Consider the following 19125-nt stretch of genomic DNA (forward strand, 5'->3'; position numbering starts at 1 on the left):
TCTAGTCTACCACGGTTAGAATGGTATTAAAGGATGAAATAAGGGGGAGCTCAAGGCTTCTCTTTGTACGACACTTAAAAGTTTGAGCAGTAAAGGCTAAGAACTAATGAAAGTTCTCCTGCCAGTCCATACAGTTCCCCTATTCTTTTTTTAATGATGTGTTCCTATATAGGGCAAAGAAAAAGAAACACTCCAGTGTTTGATGCTGTTCCTCCTATGAATAGAGTATCTAAAAAGTCACTCATTTGGATGCTCTGACTCGGCGTACATTTGGGAATTGCTCTCTGTTCAGCAGGGGGTCACAGCAAAGGGAATGAAAATAGCCCAAACATATTCACCCCCTCAGACGCATACACAGATCTGTCATCTCTTTCAGTGATGCCTTGTTGCATCTGCTTGACGGTGAAAATCTCACTGCTAGTTCAAAACATGATGTAATGAGTTCACAACTGTCATCCAGTGTCATCGATTCATAGTATTATAGATTTTCACCCATGGGAGGGTTAAAGAGCATTTTCATTTGATGTTCTCCCAAAACACTAAATAGACAAAAAAAAAAAAAAAGAAGAAGAAGAAGAAAAAAAGAAGCTTTTTTTTTTTTTTTTAAATGCACTAAACAGATTTTTAAAATTGTAGTTTTTTTTTTAAATAGCCTATATATAGAATTGTGCAATGAGCTTAAAGTAGGGGTGTAATGATATTCAAACTGAACCGAAAAACCGTGATACACCACCCACGGTACAAACCGCGATACTCTCATGGCGTAACAAACCAGCCCCACCCCCTGCTGCCCCGCCCAGCCCTGGCCCATTGGATCGACACGCATGTAGGGCTTACTGCAGGCATTTCCTGGAACGTCATAAATTATATTACTTCTGTGAGGCATATTTGGAGTTTCTGCTCGAGAGCGCCCTCTGGCTTCCAGTATGAATGAAACAGACATACGTTTAGCACTAGGTAATGCTCGCTCCATCCTATTTGGGGTAAAATAGGAAAAATGATACTACTCTTTAAAGAAATTTGAAGTAAACATGATAATCCCTATGTTTTGTCTCCAGTGTACAGGAGTGTTTTTACAGTGGATGCATAAGAGGCTCATATTTCATTTTAAAGACATGGACTCCATTTTGATTTTTCATTCCTCCCAAAAAAAAAAAAAAGTAAGAAATTATTGTCAGAGATTTCTATCATAATAATATAATATTTTATAATAAATCCTTAGACCCCCTGGATGTTAACAGGTAACCCTGCAGTTTTTCATAAAATAATTTTTTTGTAAAGTGAAAATATTATTATTATTATTTTCTAATTGTTATATTTATTCTTAAATACTCTTTTTATTTTTAATACTGAAATAATAATAATAAAATATTTCTTATTTTGTTTGATTTTTTTTTATTTAGCAATAATAATCATAATAATTATTATTAGTCATAAATAATATAAAAGCACAAATTTTGGGGCAAATTGTTCCTACAAACAAGCACAACAAACTTGGTATACTTTATACATTTTTTTTGTTCATTTGTTATAAAAAAAAAAAATGCATTTTAAATCACAAATCGCAATTTTAACCAGAAAAATCACAATTCGATTTTTCCCCACAAATCATGCTGCCCTAGTGTTTAGTTTAGTTTAGGTGTTGTAAAAAGCCTCCTTTAACAAGGGGCTAAAAGACACCCATGAAAAGCCAAAGACCAAGGCAAAAATGGCACTGAAAACACTGAAGTGGCACAAATTGTTTTCCATAATTGGAGGGAATAGATTTGTTGTGAAGGATCTGCAAAATGAGCCCTATTTGACTTTGCATTTGCGAAATATGCCTATACTGAATGTATTAGACCGTACTAAAACCAAAGTAATAATAGAGAAAATCTTCTTAAGTAAAAATTCTTAAGTGGTTATGAAATGCCAAGTGACTAAATAAAAAGGTTGGTTCAGAACAAGGGGTTATTTTTGCATTTAGAGGTTACTCGAAAATATCTTGCTGTATCAAAAGTATTTGCATGGTTTTGTTGAACCATTTCTTTTCACAGCTCTGTCAGTACCAGTATTTGTTTTTTAATCATCATGCACTTTTGGACCAGGAAAAATTACATATACAATTTATGGAAAACAATGTTTTTTAGCATGCTTTTCATCATCAAATTGCAGGATTCTACCTAAGCAATGATTAGTAAAAGGTAGTGCAGGTATAATGTGCCATGTGTACTGAATAAATGAGATTTACTTCAGAAGCAAAAGAGAATTGCTAATGCATGACTGCAGTCTGGTTTAAATCCAGAGACGGCTAACTGATGGTGCATAAAGCTTATGCCTAATCCTCCACAAGGGAAGTATCGGTTGATGTACACAGAAAACCTATAGCACTCACTATGTGTTTATGGGTCATTATAGGGCAGTATGTGTTTCTTGATGTGAAGGATTATATATATTAAGGATTTGTCTCATGCTGTATGATGACAGATTTGCATATGTTCAATGCTGCTTCCAATATTAATGTTCTGGCCAGCTGGGCCAAAAATCAGATACGAACCGAAATGAAAGATCAAAAGATATCAAGTAACTTCTCTGTGCCAGGATGCCACATCTCAAAGCCAGCTGTGTTTTTCACGTTATTTGTATAGCCAAAATTGGCTGAACTCTGACATTCGGCGAAAGGATCAGTTAGTCTTGCAATCTACATACAAAACTGAAGATGATTGCATTACATTTTGTTGCTCCTCTCTCTCTTTTCTCACTTTTTTAAAATTTTTTTTATTTGTCCGTTAAAGACTTAAGCGATCCTCGCTGATGGGTTTGTCCATCTGGAGGATCGCTCGATCTGCTATGGACTGGGGCGCTCTGGCGCTAGAGACGAGATTAATCTGGCAGCGGTTTGTAGTGACCGGACCAATCCTCGTGGATTAGCACATGCAACTATCCCAGCCTGCCCTGCCCCGCAGACAGCTGGTTTAAAGACCACCCACTCGCCAAACATCAACCAGCGATCACCAGCTCAGCGGCGTGGCCTCGGGAACTTTGAGAGAAAAGCACTATTATTGAAATCAACCCTGGAAAGGGGTGATTTGATCTTTTTTGTCAATTTAAAATGAACATTTTGTCATAATCATTATGTTCTTTCAAACCGGTTTGACTTGCATTCTTCTGTGGAACACAAAAGGATGTCTTTTTTTTAATTAAATTTAAGAGGATAAAAATCATACAGGTTTGGAACAACATGAGAGTGTGCAAATCTCTGTGCCTTTCTTTTGTGGAACATAAAGAGAGATATTTTTATGAATTTTCTAAGAGGATAAAAAAAAATCATGTGGGTTTGGAACATGACAATGTGTAAATAATAACAATAAAATCTTTTTTTTTTCTTTTTTTTGATGAACTATCCCTTTAATGAAGGTTTTGTTGTAATCATTAAGTTGCTCCAAATCTGTGTGCCTTTTTTTCTTCTGTGGAACACAAAAGGAGATATATTTATGAATTTTAAGAGGATAGAAAGTCAAATGGGTTTGGAACAACATGAGAGTGTGTAAATAACAGAGTATATACTGTTTTTTGCATTTGTTTTTGAAGGGAAAAGCACAAATAACCACCTCCAAGTGGTAACTACAACTGAGAAATGGGACACTCAAGGTCATTCTAATGGTTTCAGACTCAAACTGACAGCAGGGGGTTGATTAGTTTGAACAGATCGATTTTACCTAGAAGCTGTGTACTTATTTAGGCTTATTTGTTTGAAATGAAAAGCCTTGATGATACATGACAGGGAAATTGACAGGATGGAGTCCAGTGGGTGTTGCATGGCAATAGTTTACTTATGAGGATCTGGATTACATAAGCAAATTTGTAAAAGTCATCTCCAGTTGTCAGTTATTTATCTACAGGGCTCAAATGCATTTTCTGCAATGCTTGTGCTTAATATGAAGGTTTTTTTATTAATATGAAGGTTTTTTATGAGCGACACATTAAGTGACACATAATGGCAAGTTTCAGTCAGTGTCAGTATCATTTTGAGCATCAAAGTTTAATCCACCATTTACTATCTCCAGTAATCTCGTCGGATTACTTAAACTAGGAGTGGAACACACTGGAAATCTCGTTTTCGAATCTGTCCGACGTTCGTGCATCATCCCCTTCCATATGTACCGGCTACCCCCTGCCCATTTACCTAAATGTCTTACCTTCTGAGTGACAGATAGCCCTATTACACTAATCCTGGGAAAGAGCAAGGGTTTATGTTTGCTACAAAAGACCTTACAAGTGCAGCTCTATGTAGGATATCAAAGCTGCAGTTCCGGTTGAAGGCCTGTCCTTTGAGAACTAGCGTTCCTTACAATCTGTCAGATGTCAAAGCAGCTGCTAAGCCTTTTGTGAACAGATCTGGTGGAAAGCAAACAGATTCAGATCTGGCTGTGAGGACGTATTTAATGATGCACACAGAAGTCTTAGCGAACACCCTGCTAATTGCAACTGGTATGAAGCTGTCAGACTCCAATAAACAATGAGTATTATGAAAAATTAATGCATGATGGCATATGCAAAAGAGGTCATAAAGCAGTGGGATGGAGAAAATGGTGTAAATCAATATATATATATATATATATATATATATATATATATATATATATATATATATATATATATATATATATTTTTTTTTTTTTTTGTTTTTTTTTAATAAATGTTTTTTGTTTTGTTTTTTGCAGGTCCTGCTATTCCAGTGGGAGTTGATGTACAAGTTGAAAGCTTGGACAGTATTTCAGAAGTAGACATGGTAGGTAATCCTAAACATTTGCTTTTCACATGTGTTGTTTTATGTAACATCCTCAACTCTTTGACTCTAAATTCTAGAACATATGAACACACATTAAACAATTACATTTTAATTAAAAAAAACAAGAAATAATTTTTACATGAAAACATTTATAATTTTATTTATTTATTTTTTTTTTGCATTGTGACATTATTTTCATTCCAGTTAAGCACATTTTCTCATCAAATTATTGAGATATCTACAGATGTCATTTTGAGTTTCCCTTTCACAAGTGGATCTTTGACACTGCGTCACGGAGTTGACACGATGGGGAACGCCCTCAGCGTGACTGGTGTCTGAACACGTGTACCAAACATGCCAAATATTGGCAGGTTGACGGCAGTCTATGACATCATGAGTGAGCACCCATGTGTATAAGAGGGCACCTGCAAGACACGTCATCAAGCTTTTTTGTCTTCAGGAGCCATTTGTTTGTATGCATGTGTAAGACCAGAATCTGTGAGAGCTGGGGTCCGTTCTTCATACCTTGATTAATGCATCTGAAATGATTTGACAGATGCTAGATCTTCTAATCGTGATAACTGAACTCTGGCTAATTTGGCTCTTAAAACGAATTCGCGGATTGGATTAAAATATCTGGATTAAAGGGATAGTTCACCCAAAAATGAAAATTTGATGTTTATCTGCTTACCCCCAGGGCATCCAAGATGTAGGTGACTTTGTTTTTTCAGTAGAACACAAATGATGATTTTTAACTCCAACCGTTGCGATCTGTCAGTCATATAATGCGTGTCAGTGGGAACTTCGTCTATAAGAGTCAAAAAAACATGCACAGACAAATCCAAATTAAACCCTGTGGCTGGTGACGACACATTGATGTCCTAAGACACGAAACTAATCGGTTTGTGTGAGAAACAGAACAGTATTTATATAATTTTTTACCTCTAAAACACCACTATGTCCAAATGCCCTCCACATCCGGTGTGTGAGGTCTGAACGCGCTCTAATAACGGAAGTGATGTCTCCCACTCATTGAAGCTAAGCGCGAGAGATCACTTCCATCATCAGAACGTGTTTTTTGACCTCACTAACAGGATGTGCAGGGCAGTTGGACATGGTGTTTTAGAGGTAAAAAATGATATAAATACTGTTCAGTTTCTCGCACAAACCGATCGTTTCGTGTCTTAGGACATCAATGTGTCGTCACGAGCCGCAGGGTTTAATTTGCATTTGTCTGTGCATGTTTTTTTGACTCTTATAGACGAAGTTCCCACTGACACGCATTATACGACTGACAGACCGCAACGGTTGGAGTTAAAAATCATCATTTGTGTTCTACTGAAGAAACAAAGTCATCTACATCTTGGATGCCCTGGGGGTAAGCAGATAAACATCAAATTTTCATTTCTGGGTGAACTATCCCTTTAAGTTGCCTAAGATTACTGTACGTTCTCGTGTTCCCTGAAAAGGGCAGATGTATCAATACTTGAAACCACGATCAGCAATGCAGAGATTGGCTGGAGTTAAGACGGCAATGTAATGACATCATATATTTAAAAAAGACACCTGACAAAAAACTTGACAAATTTCTAGACATTTATAAGGAAACAGCCATGCGAATAAAATGACAGAAGAACAACATAAATGTTATAATAGATAAATGAAATGTGCACTGTTTTTTTTTTTTACATGATTAGGCTATATTCACGATTTCTAGTATTTGTACAGGCACTTTTTATTTCAATGTTGTAATTAGCAACTAATTTACCTTTGAAGCAGATTTGACAGCATTAATTTAAGTTTCTTAAGGGTCAAGATCAAGTTATTTGCATCTTCTGCACTTCATCAAGCCACTCCCATAATAGCTGTCGCGTTTCAAATTAATGCATTGCATTGCACTGTCACGCATTGACTATCTGTACATCATGTGTGTGAGACTCCAATAAAATTATTAGGTATTCCCTCATGAATGAATCTCTCAATGAGTAAAACTGGCTGTGTCTATGTTATGATATACTACACGATATTATAATATTATTTGCAAATTTATTTTTAAATCATTATTGTCCTTGGTTTACATTAGGGTACTCTTGTGGGAAAGTAGCAGTGGCTGGGACAAACTTTGAGCATCACCTCCGCTTAAAAAGATGCAATCTAATCCTGTTTACATGAAATAAGCCTGCTCCCGAGCAGGTTTAAGCTTACAGACCTTTTGCTATGACAGCAAATCCAGGATGAGCGTCAAAGAACCGAACAATCCAAGATAATGCCAAATCGTCATCAATCAAATCCAGCTAACTGAGTTAGCAACGTACGAAGAACGGGCCCCTGGATGTGGTCATTGTGCTGCATTCGCAGCAAGAGCTTCTGTTTTGCTTGATTCTCTCTTGAGGGACAGAATCTAGCATTTGCATGGAGCACGTTCCGCTCTCAAGAGAGTTGGATGCGCTCATTGTGATGCATTCACGGTAAGAGCATTTACTCTTTCTTGATTTTCTTTCGAGGGATAGAATCCTACATTTGCACAGAGCGTGTTCGGCTCTTTAAGGAGTTGGATGCACTCATAGCGATGCATTTGCAGTAGGAAGCTCTGTTCTTGCTTTTTTTTTTCTTAGAGTGATGAGAGTCCAGCGTTTGTACGGAGCGTGTTCTCTCGAGGGAGCTGAATCCATTCATTGTAATGCTTTCACTGTGGCAAGCTCCACCCATGTTCAACTCCCTCTTGAGAGATGAGAGTCGAGCATCTGTACTTTGTGCTTCGGGTTCCACTGCTGCTGAGGTGGCAGAGCAGAATCGATCGTGAGGATTGTAGGTGGAGCTTGGGAAGAAGTCTGATGGGAGTTTTTCCATTTTTGGGCTTCTCCTGATACATCCATTCTTCTCAATCCCATTTGGTGAATTTGGAAGCCTTGCTTCTTCAAAGAGAGCAAATTCTTCTGATCTGAATGGAGATTCATTAAACACCATTGGTCTCATATTGATTCAAGAAGCCACTCTGCTGCCCTTTCCGACCTGACTGAGAGCATATTAAGAGTGTCTAGTCTAAGAAATAAGATAGTTGGACCATCTTGTGGCTTGTTGCAAGGCATATACGGTGGCGAGACGGGCCTGAGGCCATGCACACCATGGAATATTCCTAGCCAGGAAAATAAAGAAAATTGAGGGTGGTGTTCCCCCAGGAAGGCACATGTGTTGCAGGGAAACCAGGCCTACCCATTGAGTGGTATAATCTTCTGAAAAAAAAAAAAAAAGCCACAGATCTAGCCATCCGTGCCACAGAGCAAACGGCCAATGCATCAGCCATTCAGTGGTTGCTATAGTTGCCACAGAAAGGCAGAAGGAAAGTGAAAACCTTTCTCCTTGATGATCTTTTCTTCGCACTCTGACCTCTTCAGGTAGAGAAGTCTACAGAGGCTAGGAGTCAGTCAGCAGCTTTCAGGAGATATATCCCACTCTGGGGGTCCATGGGGATGAGTATATCAGCAGAGAAAAAAAATATTTCTGCTTTTATGGACCTGTGGTGTTCTTCTATGAAGAAGTGGCAAGAGGCAGACCTTTAACTCTGTTGCCCTCTCCAGCAATATAGAAATTAAAGCGGACTAGTGAGTCTGCTTGCTTCTCAAGTAGAACCCTTCTTATTGCTTACATCCTACAGATGAGGTCGCTGACTGGAGGAGTAGTCGCGGTGAGATGATCTCCTTCATTTTTAGTATGCACTTCTAGCTCAGATAGTGAAACTGCTGAGAGACATCCATTTTAGAAGGGCTGGTCATGGTGATATGATGCAACTCCCTCACTTTCGGTTGCAATCCTTCCATATTCTGGAATTGTTATCAGTAAACTGCTGAGGCAGTTGCTTACTGAAACAGTGACTGCGGTGAGATGATGTGCCCCCGTCAATATTTAGCTTTTCAGAATGCGGTGAGAAGTGTAAGAGTGGCAACACTGAAGGTTGTAGCCTGTAATGTTAAAGTTAAGAAATTTTGCATGCTTCCTTTGGAAAGCTGCTCAAGTACCCCTTAGGGTAGAGCAAGGTTGACAAAATTACGATGGGTACTTACAATTTTCCCTCTGCTTCGTTTACCTCCCTCCCTAACTATTGATGAGTCTTGAAGTAGGGATATCGCTTTAGATGGGAGCTGTACTATTACCAATCATTAGCTATAGCGGGTTTTGAGTTGAGTAATTTTTGATCTGTGCTCCCTTATGGTTACTTTGGGGTTAAAGCCTAGGTAATGAGAGTTACTGGGCACACTGCATTATGCCCTGCTTTCAATTTACCTCCTTTCAATAGGCAAATGTAAGGATGAAGGCTTCTTTTTAGAGGAGTAGCAACATCATGGAGCCCCAAGGGCCAATTACTATGGGTTTTTATTACCTTGCTGTCTCCCTGTAATAAGCTGCTTAAGTACCCTTTAGGGTAGAGCAGGGTAATTGGAAGTATGTTGGGCAACTCATAACTCCCTCTGTTTCATTTACCTCCCTGTCCAACTATTGTTGGGTCTTGAAGCAGGGATATTGCTCCCCATTTTGGATGGGCACTCGACTATGGCCCTGGTTTGACTGTACTAATAAGTAGAGGAAGTTTGCCTATGCCATCCCTCCTTGTTATCTGTCACATAATGCCTTTCAAGCAGGGTTCAGCTGTCCTCCCTCAGTCATTTGGGGTCTTGAAGTAGAACCTAAGCTCTCTTGCGGTTCCCTGGGGTGTTTAGAGTCTGGGTGATAAGAGTGGTGGCTACACTGTATTATGCCCTGCTCTCATTGCCCTCCTTTCCTGAGTAGGAGTAAAGATTAGTCTCCCCTTAGAAGGGTAGAAATAACTGAAGGTTGTAGCCTGAATAATTACTAATTACTAATTAGTAATTACTAAGCTAATTACTAAAGAGCTTTGAATGTTCCCTTTCTCAATCTGTTCTCAAGATAACCCTTAGGTTAGAGCGAGGAGGATGGAACTACGATGGGCATCTCACAGGAGTCCCTCTGTTTTTTTAATCTCCCTCTCCAATTAATATTGGGGCTTGAAGTAGGGATATTGTTCCTTTTTGGAAGTGTGCTCTACTATGGTAGACAATTCTAATAAGTAGAGGAAGTTTGCCTGTGAGTGGTTCCTCCTTGTTTGCTGTCACATGCTATGGTCTGGTGCAAAAAAAAAAAAAAGGCACTAGCTATAGCGGATCTTAGGTAGAATGCTTTTACTTAAGGGCAGGGTATAAGCTGCTCTCCCCTTGTTACATTGGGGTCTTTAAGTAGGGCTTAAGCTCCCCTGTGGCGTCCTTGGAGTCTAGAGCCCGGGTAATGAGAAGTACTGGGCACACTGCATTATGCCTTGCTTTCATTTTCCTTTCTTCCCTGAATAGGAGTAAGGATTAGGCTTTCCCTTTGGAGAGGCAACAGTAGTAAATAGTCTGAAGGATTAATTACTAAGGGTTTGAGCACTTAAGCCATGCTCCCTTTATTGAGCTGCCCTCAAGATACCATTGAGGTAGAGCAGAATGGATGGGATTGTGATCGGTATTCACAAAATTCCTCAGTTTCATTTACTCCCTCCCCAACTATGGTTGGGTCTTGAAGTAGGACCCTTTGCTCCCTCATGGCTGGGTATTGTGCAGAATCTCTAGTTGGTCCATGCTGGGAAAACCTGACAAATAGAGGCAGTCTGCCTGGTGGCCTCCTTTCTTTTTAGGGCAGCACTCTGATCAGATGAGTGCAGATTAGTCTCCTAGTTGTTCCTGGAGAGGTTCTTTGCTCAAACAGTGTTGAGTGCTCTCACCTATGACTTTAGTGTAAATAAGTAGAGCTTAAGCTCCCCTGCAGATTCCCTAGGGGTTAAGTTGCAATGGCAAGAGTTTTGGCATTTATTTTATGCCACTCTCATGTTTGAATCCCTTGCAAAATTAGTTATATTCTCCACCTTGGAAGTAGTGGTACATTGAAGGTCGTAGTTGATTTACTTCCTTTGATAAGCTACTCCGTAAGGGCTTTGTTTGTTAGAGCTTTTGCTCTTGGGGCCTTTTAGGTTTCTTTGCCTGCCCTACAAGGGAGGGAGGAAGGTTGTAAAGGCCAGGACTTCTCTTGGTATAGAGCATGGAAGCTTGGTTACCTTCTTTTGCTATTAGAGAAATTGAGCTTAGTGAGTGGCTCCACTAAGTAATTTGCACCCTGTGGGTTTATGTGCATTGACTCCAGCTAGGTGATCTGTAGAGTCAATCTATTCTATGCCCACTATGGTTTGCATATCCACAGCCAGTGTTGGGCACGTTACTTTAAAAAAGTAATTAGTTATAGTTACTAGTTACTTCTCACAAATAGTAACGGAGTTAGTAACTGAGTTACGTCATTATAAAAGTAACTAATTACCAGGGAAAGTAACTATTGCATTACTTAAAAAAAAATAAAAATAAAAATATGCCAAATAAATTGAATGCCCCCAATATTACATATAAGTCTAAGAATAAATTATTCTTGATGCGACTTCTGACTCATGATCCGCTCTTGCTCACGACATGAAATTTCTCTGTACTGTGTTGGTAGCCATTAAAGAAAATGTAGTTTCATATTTATGTTTAAATAGTCCTATGTTATGTTTTAAATTCATTTATTCGATTATGAAAAGTGAACAGCGTGAGTAAGATCATAGATGCATCATAAGATGCGCAAATAAATCGGGAGACATGGAGTGGGTCAGACATGATTTTAAACACTTCATTAAGTTTTGTTTTATAGAAAGCCTCTCTTTAAAGTGAATTTCGTTTTGTAAAAATTGTATCTTAATTTTAATCAATGTTTCATCAACCAATTGCTTGGATTTAATATATAACAAGCAAATATAGCAGACAATAAAATCATGACATGGAGGCGCGGGTGCGATCACTGGCGCGTAAACTGGAGCGCGTCTTAAATGAACCGAAACTCAGAGGCTGCTTGCCTCGCAGACATGAGAAATATATCCATAGAATGCTTGAAATATCTACTTTAACGAAAATGAAGTTATTAAAAACGTTATCTCTCTATAGGCGCGTCCATATGAGCAGATGATCAGCAATGAGAATCAGCAATGTCAACTTCATCTTTGCAGCCGACACTGATTCAGAAAACATTACTTTATTAATAAACAATTAAAATGTCTCCTTACTGTTTTTGTCACACTCATAATCATTACTTTTGCCGGTTCTTTATGGCAATTATGCGTGCCCTTGAGTGCTATAGCCTATATTATGTAAACGCTCCTTATTATGGTTTATTCTCTCCAGTATTTAAGAAATTAAATTAATATAAATGTGATTAGTCAACTAATAGCTTAAATGAACAACTACTAGTCGACTAGAAAAAAACCTCATTTCACATATTTTCGATCAAGCATCAAAAAGGGTATTCTGGTTTGAGCTCATGCTTCGCGTGCATGCTCACAGACACACACACAGCGCATCATACATTATTATCAGTTTAAAATTATATTTGTGTATGACTAACCGCAGCACACACCAGAGAAAAAAAACTTTGCAGGTCCTATGGCTGAGAGAGAGCTTACTCGGATGAAAACCGCTTCAGTGAGCTCAATTATAGTAACGCGGCATTTTTTTTGTCAGTAACGCTAACAGCGTTGTAACGGGAGAAAAAGTAATTAGTTTGATTACTCGTTACTGAAAAAAATAACGGCGTTAGTAACGCGCGTTATTTATAACGCCGTTATTCCCATCACTGTCCACAGCCTAGTGAGGCAGGCATCCCCTTAGCCTGGAAGAGTGGGAATCAGTTCCCCATAGCGTCAACTCCATGGCACATGTCAAAGTTCCACTTCGAAAGGGAATGTCTAGATTATGTATGCAACCCCAGTTCCCTGAGAAGGGGAATGAGACGTGGCGCCTCATTGCCATGCATTGGGATTTCCTGAATGTCTCCTTCAGACAAAAGAGTTGATGACATGTTTTGCAGTCACCCTCTTATACTCATGGGCACTCCACTCGTGACAAAGACTGAAGAATAATTGTCTTGCAAATGTATATGCATAATATAGGCTTTATGCTACATTTAATTTAATATATATATATATAAAAGCATTGGTGGCAATGGAGCTACGATCAACTTAGGCTAACGATTCTTTTGGGAAATACTGCCCTGGACATGTTCTTGACAGATTTTGTAAGATTCACCCTCAATTTTATAATTCTCTTGCTTTTTGCCCATTTATTACTGGCTGTTTTACAGTTACTGTGTCCCAAAGGTATTTCTAAAAAAGAGGGCTTCTGTGTCTCTGATGGAAGAAACTTTGATCATGAATCTTCTTTTTACTTCTGTTATAACAGAATATGACACCCATTCTGTCATTCCGTTCTCATGTTTTAGATTTCACACTTGGTAGAAGCCTTTGTGTGATGTAACAAAGAAACTTAGTGGTGCTTTTATTGACCATATATAATTACTGGCCGTTCCAAGTGTTTATGGTTGTATAACTAAAAGATAGAATAGAGAACGAATTATCTGCTCGATTGATTTAAAGAGACATAGCTGTTATGTTGAGGATTGAGAGGTACATAGTTAGACTACAAAGAGAGACATGTTAGGAATGTATATGGAAAATTGGCCATGTGCTTGCTGCAGTGAAAAACAGTTGTCCTTTGTTGCTCCCAAAACTTTGCAGTGTGTACATTGTCATTATTTATCAAGAAAATAAGTGAATCTTGCATATCCTTTGAAGAGCATGTCCAGATCATATTTCACCCCAAAATCAAAAGGAAGAAATTAGAAACAACATGTTGCTTATAAAATGAAGCCTACTGTATTTAACGGGGCCATTAAGGTTTTTAGCATTGTGACATTAATTTTTATGACAATCAATCATATCCCCTCCTCTCAATTCTCATTGTGGTAATGCAAAGAAAATCCCGTTCTAATTACCATAATGCAGAAAATCAATGGAATTTTATAATTTACTCATCAAGTTGTTGCAAACATGTGACTTTCATTGTTCCCTAGATCTCAAAAGGAGAATTTCTGAAAAACGTTGTATCCCTTTTGATTGAAATTACAAGGAATGGAGCTTTTAAACTTCAGAAGGACACAGAAGTACCATACAAGTGGTTCATATGACTTGTGCGCTATGTTCTTCAATCTTGAATCAGAAGTCATAAGATTTAGAAGACTTGGAATATTGCACACAAGTCATATATTAACCACTTTTATGGTATTTCTGTGTCCCTTTTAAGCTCTAGTCCCCATTCTTGAGACATGTACAGTCTCCAAACGTCTCCTTTTGTGTTCCAAAGAAAAAAGAAAGTCATAAAGATTTAGAACAACATGAGTAAAATGTTAGCAAACAAATTATCACAGGATTTTCTTTTTTCATCCTTTATATGTTTTTCTTTCACTTAAATATATTTTTTTACATTCATGAGAATCATATATTTTTCACCTCATAATAAGAGGCTTTGAGGGAGATGATGTCCTAATTCTAAAAATCTTAATGGTACTACTTAATGGTTCTATAAAAGGGCTATAATGGAAAATATATCTTGTTTTTGTCTTATGATTTTTGTGACAAATTTTCATGACATTAATCCAAATATATACCACCATTGAAAAGTTTAAGGTTGGCAGGAAGATGAAATATTTTTGAAAGAAATCTCTTATGCTCACCAAGGCTGCATTTATTTGATCAAAAATACAGTAAAAACAGTAGTACAGTTAAAAAAAAAAAAAAAAAAAAAAAAAAAATATATATATATATATATATATATATATATATATATATATATATATATATATATATATATATTATTAATTTAAAATACCTGTTTTCTATTTCAAGAAAATAGAAACTACTTTTTAAAATGTAATTTATTCCTGTGATGCGAAGCTGAATTTTCACCATTTGCTTAATTTTCAGTAACATTGTAAATGTCACTTTTGATCAATTAAATGCGTCCTTCCTGAATAAAAGTATTAATTTCTTTCAAAATACAAATCTTACTAACCCCAAACGTTTGAACGGTCGTGTATCTCCTTTGTGCATGTTCAAAAAACAGGGATGATAGAGCCTCCTGTAAAGATTGTTGTGACTGAATATTGTAAAAACTTCCACAATCTCTTTTCCTCCATCTGTGAAGGACTTTACTATGACATTATACCTGAGACACTACTGGAAGGATGAGCGCTTGTCCTTCACCAGCACCACAAATAAAAGCATGACTTTCGACGGCCGCTTGGTGAAGAAGATCTGGGTTCCCGATGTCTTCTTTGTCCACTCTAAAAGATCTTTTATTCATGACACCACCACAGAAAATATCATGCTGAGAGTGTTCCCTGATGGTCACGTTCTCTACAGCCTGAGGTAAAAAAGCAGATTATCAACACTAGCATTTCTGACTTTTAAGTGAGCCATTATAATTCCAATTATATGTAAGTTATGTATATATGTATGGAGTTTAAATGTATTTATGTAAATGTACTTATACATATTTATTATTCGTGTTTATTTTGTACAATGTAAGAAAAAGTTAATATTTTTCCAGTTGTTCAGCAGTTGCTACATTACACCTCCAAGCAACTGAACTACTGCATGTGGTTTCATTTAAATAAAATGTGGTTTGAAACAAAAGCACATCGCTGGGCTTAAGCATTTGCATATTGCTGTGGTGTTAAAATTAGAACGATGCTTCTGGCCTGTGATGTTTTTGCCGTGTCTTTTGTGCTGCAAGTTAAAAAATTAGGCCAAGCTACCTGCATGCAGGCTATAATCAAGGGCTAGTGCTGAGTTCAAAGTCAAATTTCAGACACTGTTCTGGCTCCAGGGAAAGTGTCATTATTGATGGGACTGGCCCAGATTATTTCCATTGTCCGACAAATGATGGACACCACTGCAGAGAACAGAGGAAAGAAATACTGAGAGAAAAATGAGATGGCCTTAGTGCCAGTTCAGTAAATGGCACTAATATTCTGTTTTTGACTAGCATTACTAAGCATATTTGCATCACATTTACATTTTTATTCTTAGCAGAAGCTTTCTTACTAAAGCCACTGTCATTTTAATCCCATATGACTTTCTGTTTCTGTGGAACACAAAAGGAGATGCTTAGCAGAATGTTCAAGATGCTCTTTTAAGCCCGGGACACGCCAAGTCGATGATCGGCCGCCGTGCAACGTCGATCGTTTTTAAGCGTCGATCGACTAAGTTTTTCTGGTGTGTTCTAAGAGAGAACTCTGATTGGCTGTTCAGTTTAGCCAAAGTCCCTTTAAGACAAGTCATTTCACTCGGCGGCCATCTTTGAAACGCCTCTCGGGCATTCAAGTGCAGCTCCTATCTCTTTGAATGAGGAAACATCAAATTCTCCTAAGCTGTTTGCCAAGCTTTCGATTAAATTTCATATTTGAAATCACCAATGAAATCTGACAACAACTGTCTCATGAATTTTGTTTCTTAACGCTAAAATCATGACAAAAAAAATGTATTTTTTGGCGTGTCTCTTGTGCCTCATTTTGGAGGTGCACATCTGATTGTTTCTATAGGAACCGGAGCTTCTAACGGCAACTGCAGTGATGCGATGACTTTACCAATTGATTGAGAGCCAATTGGCTTTTATTTAGAAGGCGGAACTTATTCTGTCATATTGCGCGTTGCACTTTCTCCAATTCAAAACAATACGAGTAACGCATCTTGTGTTATTCTATAGACTTTGGTTTAGCGAACGAGCTGAGTCAAATATAGAAAGTGATCAGCATGAATCATATTCAAAATTGCTTTGTTTATGGTTTGTGTATCTGCAGCCTGCAGTGCCGGTCTCCCTTTCTGAATTACGAATGTAGACAAATAAATATGAAAAAACGTGCATGCTGGCTGAGAGTCGGCTTTAGTTCTCTTTGTTTGTTCACGTGCAGGTGTTTTTGCCCAGATGCAGGCGACGTGAGGCAACAACACAGTCGGTTTTTATCAGTGCTAGTTGTTTGGCGTCAGTTTGGTGTGTCCCTACCCTTACACCCATTCTATTGAAAAGAGCAGCTTGGACATTCTGCTAGAAAACTCCTTTTGCATTTCACAAATGCAAGAAAGTCAGGTCACACTTTATATTAGATGTCTTTAACTATTATGTATTTACATCTAAAAAATTGGTATAGTGTACTTATTGTGTCCATGTTGTATTGCAAAATACTTTTGCTTCTATTGAGGCGAGATACGGGTAAGGTTAGAGACAGGTTTGGTGGTATGGTTAGGTTTAAGTGTTTGTTAAAGGATTAGTTCACTTTCAAATTAAAATTTCCTGATAATTTACTAACCCCCATGTCATCCAAGATGTTCATGTCTTTCTTTCTTCAGTCAAAAAGAAAGGTTTTTGATGGAAACATTCCATGGTTTTTCTCCATATAGTGGACTTCAATGGAGCCCAAACGGTTGAAGGTCAAAATTACAGTTTTATTGCAGCTTCAAAGCGTTCTACATGATCCCAGACGAGAAACAAGGGTCTTATCTAAAGAAACCATTGCTCATTTTCTTAAAAATAAATTACAAATTGATATACGTTTTAACCATAAATGCTCATCTTGAACTAGCTCTCTTCTTATTTATTTGAATTCCGACAGTGTAGACACTGCTAAGTGTATTACTGCCCTCCACAGGTCAAAGTTTGACCTAATTGTTATATACTTGCACTAGAATATTGTATATGACAATTTAGTTCAAACTTTGACCTGTGGAGCACAGTAATACACTTAAGTGTCTACACTGCTGGAATTCAAATAGAGAAGAAGAAGAGAGAGCTAGTTCAAGACAAGCGTTTATGGTTAAAACGTATAAAATTTAAAAAAATAAAATAAGCAATGGTTTCTCTAGATAAGACCCTTATTTCTTGTCTGGGATCGCTGTAAACTGTAATTTTGACCTTCAACCATTTGGGATCCATTGAAGTCCACTATAAGGAGAAAAATCCTGGAATGTTTTCATCAAAAACATTAATTTCTTTTCGACTGAAGAAAGAAAGACATGAACATCTTGGATGACATGGGGGTGAATAAATTATCAGGAAATTTTAATTAGAAAGTGAACTAATCCTTTAAGGGGTAGGTGTAGGGTCAACAGTGAAATTATAGATATAATTACAGAAATTAATAACAGATGTGATTATATGCAGGTATAATAACAATAAGTGCATTCTATCAAATTTATGATTAATTTAAATCTTAGAAGTAGTTAGTAGTCTCATAGTAGTTATTGACAAACTCATACAGGTTTGGCCATGAGGGTGACAGAATTTTCATTTTTGGGTGAATTATCAATACAGATACCACTTCCCTTGTAACTGCAAATGAAAATTCCATGGATTTTGGGCTCGAAAACTAAAGTCTGTGAGAAATATGATGAAATATAAAGATCTAAGACGGTGGGTTTCTGTATTTTCATCCATGTTATACATGGTTCTTATGCCCAGGGTCACTGTTACAGCAGCCTGCAACATGGACTTCAGCCGTTTCCCACTGGATTCACAGACCTGCACTTTGGAGTTGGAGAGCTGTGAGTAAATGACTAATTTGTGTTATTTTAGTGCGACACATGCTCAATCCACTCTGCCAAGTTAGTTTTTCTTGAATTGGATCCTTTTTTTTCTAGACGCCTACACGGATGAGGATCTGATGCTATACTGGAAAAGTGGAGATGAGTCTTTGAGTATAGATGACAAAATCTCTCTCTCTCAGTTCCTCATACAGAAGTTTCACACTACCTCTCGGCTGGCTTTCTACAGCAGCACAGGTATCTGGGGATTATTTGTCAAGTTGATTTATTTCAAACACTGTGGCCCTAAGACAGATTTGGACACTTAAGTCACACTTAAAAGTGTAGGAATGTTATTACAATAAATATCAAAGCAAGTGGCATCTGCAAGCAAACTTCACTTCTCTGTGATGGGTTTACAGTGACATTTAACCAACTGGTGCCACTGGTTCATCAGATTGTGTTCAACAACCACAATGTGTGCTGATTGTATAAATATTTTTATTTATTACATCTTTTTGTGAAATATTTAGCTTGAAAAGTGTGCTTGCATGCTGTCTTGCTTTAAAGCAGTGAGAAAATAGCAGTTAAGAAAGCATCTGATCATAGTGACGTAGATATGTTTGCTCCGATTCTGCATTCCAGTAAAGTCACATCACGTGACGCTTAGCACTTTATACAATAGACTGTATAAAAGCAAACAGCTTTACAGTTTTAACCATGAACAAACAGTGTCAGTGTCCCTTTCATTTAGAATTACAACTTCAATTTTTACTATAAAGCAGCTCTCCAGTGTTTTCAAGTTTTACCATTTACCAAGTTTCACGGACATCTGACCTCGATGGACTGAACAGAAGAAATGAACCGGAAAAGA

General features: G+C 37.6%; 1 protein-coding gene across 2 annotated transcripts in view; it reads left to right on the plus strand.

The window, feature by feature from the left end:
• gabrr2a (gamma-aminobutyric acid type A receptor subunit rho2a) overlaps positions 1-19125 on the plus strand; it is a 41816-nt gene that overhangs the window by 18123 nt on the left and 4568 nt on the right. For both annotated transcript variants that reach the window (XM_048190731.1, XM_048190730.1), the window contains exons 4-7: positions 4704-4771; positions 14878-15101; positions 18190-18272; positions 18369-18509. In XM_048190731.1, the coding sequence (XP_048046688.1) occupies positions 4704-4771; positions 14878-15101; positions 18190-18272; positions 18369-18509 (516 nt within the window). The remainder of the gene's footprint in view (positions 1-4703; positions 4772-14877; positions 15102-18189; positions 18273-18368; positions 18510-19125) is intronic.

The sequence above is a fragment of the Megalobrama amblycephala genome, linkage group LG5, assembly GCF_018812025.1.
Source record: "Megalobrama amblycephala isolate DHTTF-2021 linkage group LG5, ASM1881202v1, whole genome shotgun sequence".
Taxonomy (NCBI): Eukaryota; Metazoa; Chordata; class Actinopteri; order Cypriniformes; family Xenocyprididae; genus Megalobrama; species Megalobrama amblycephala.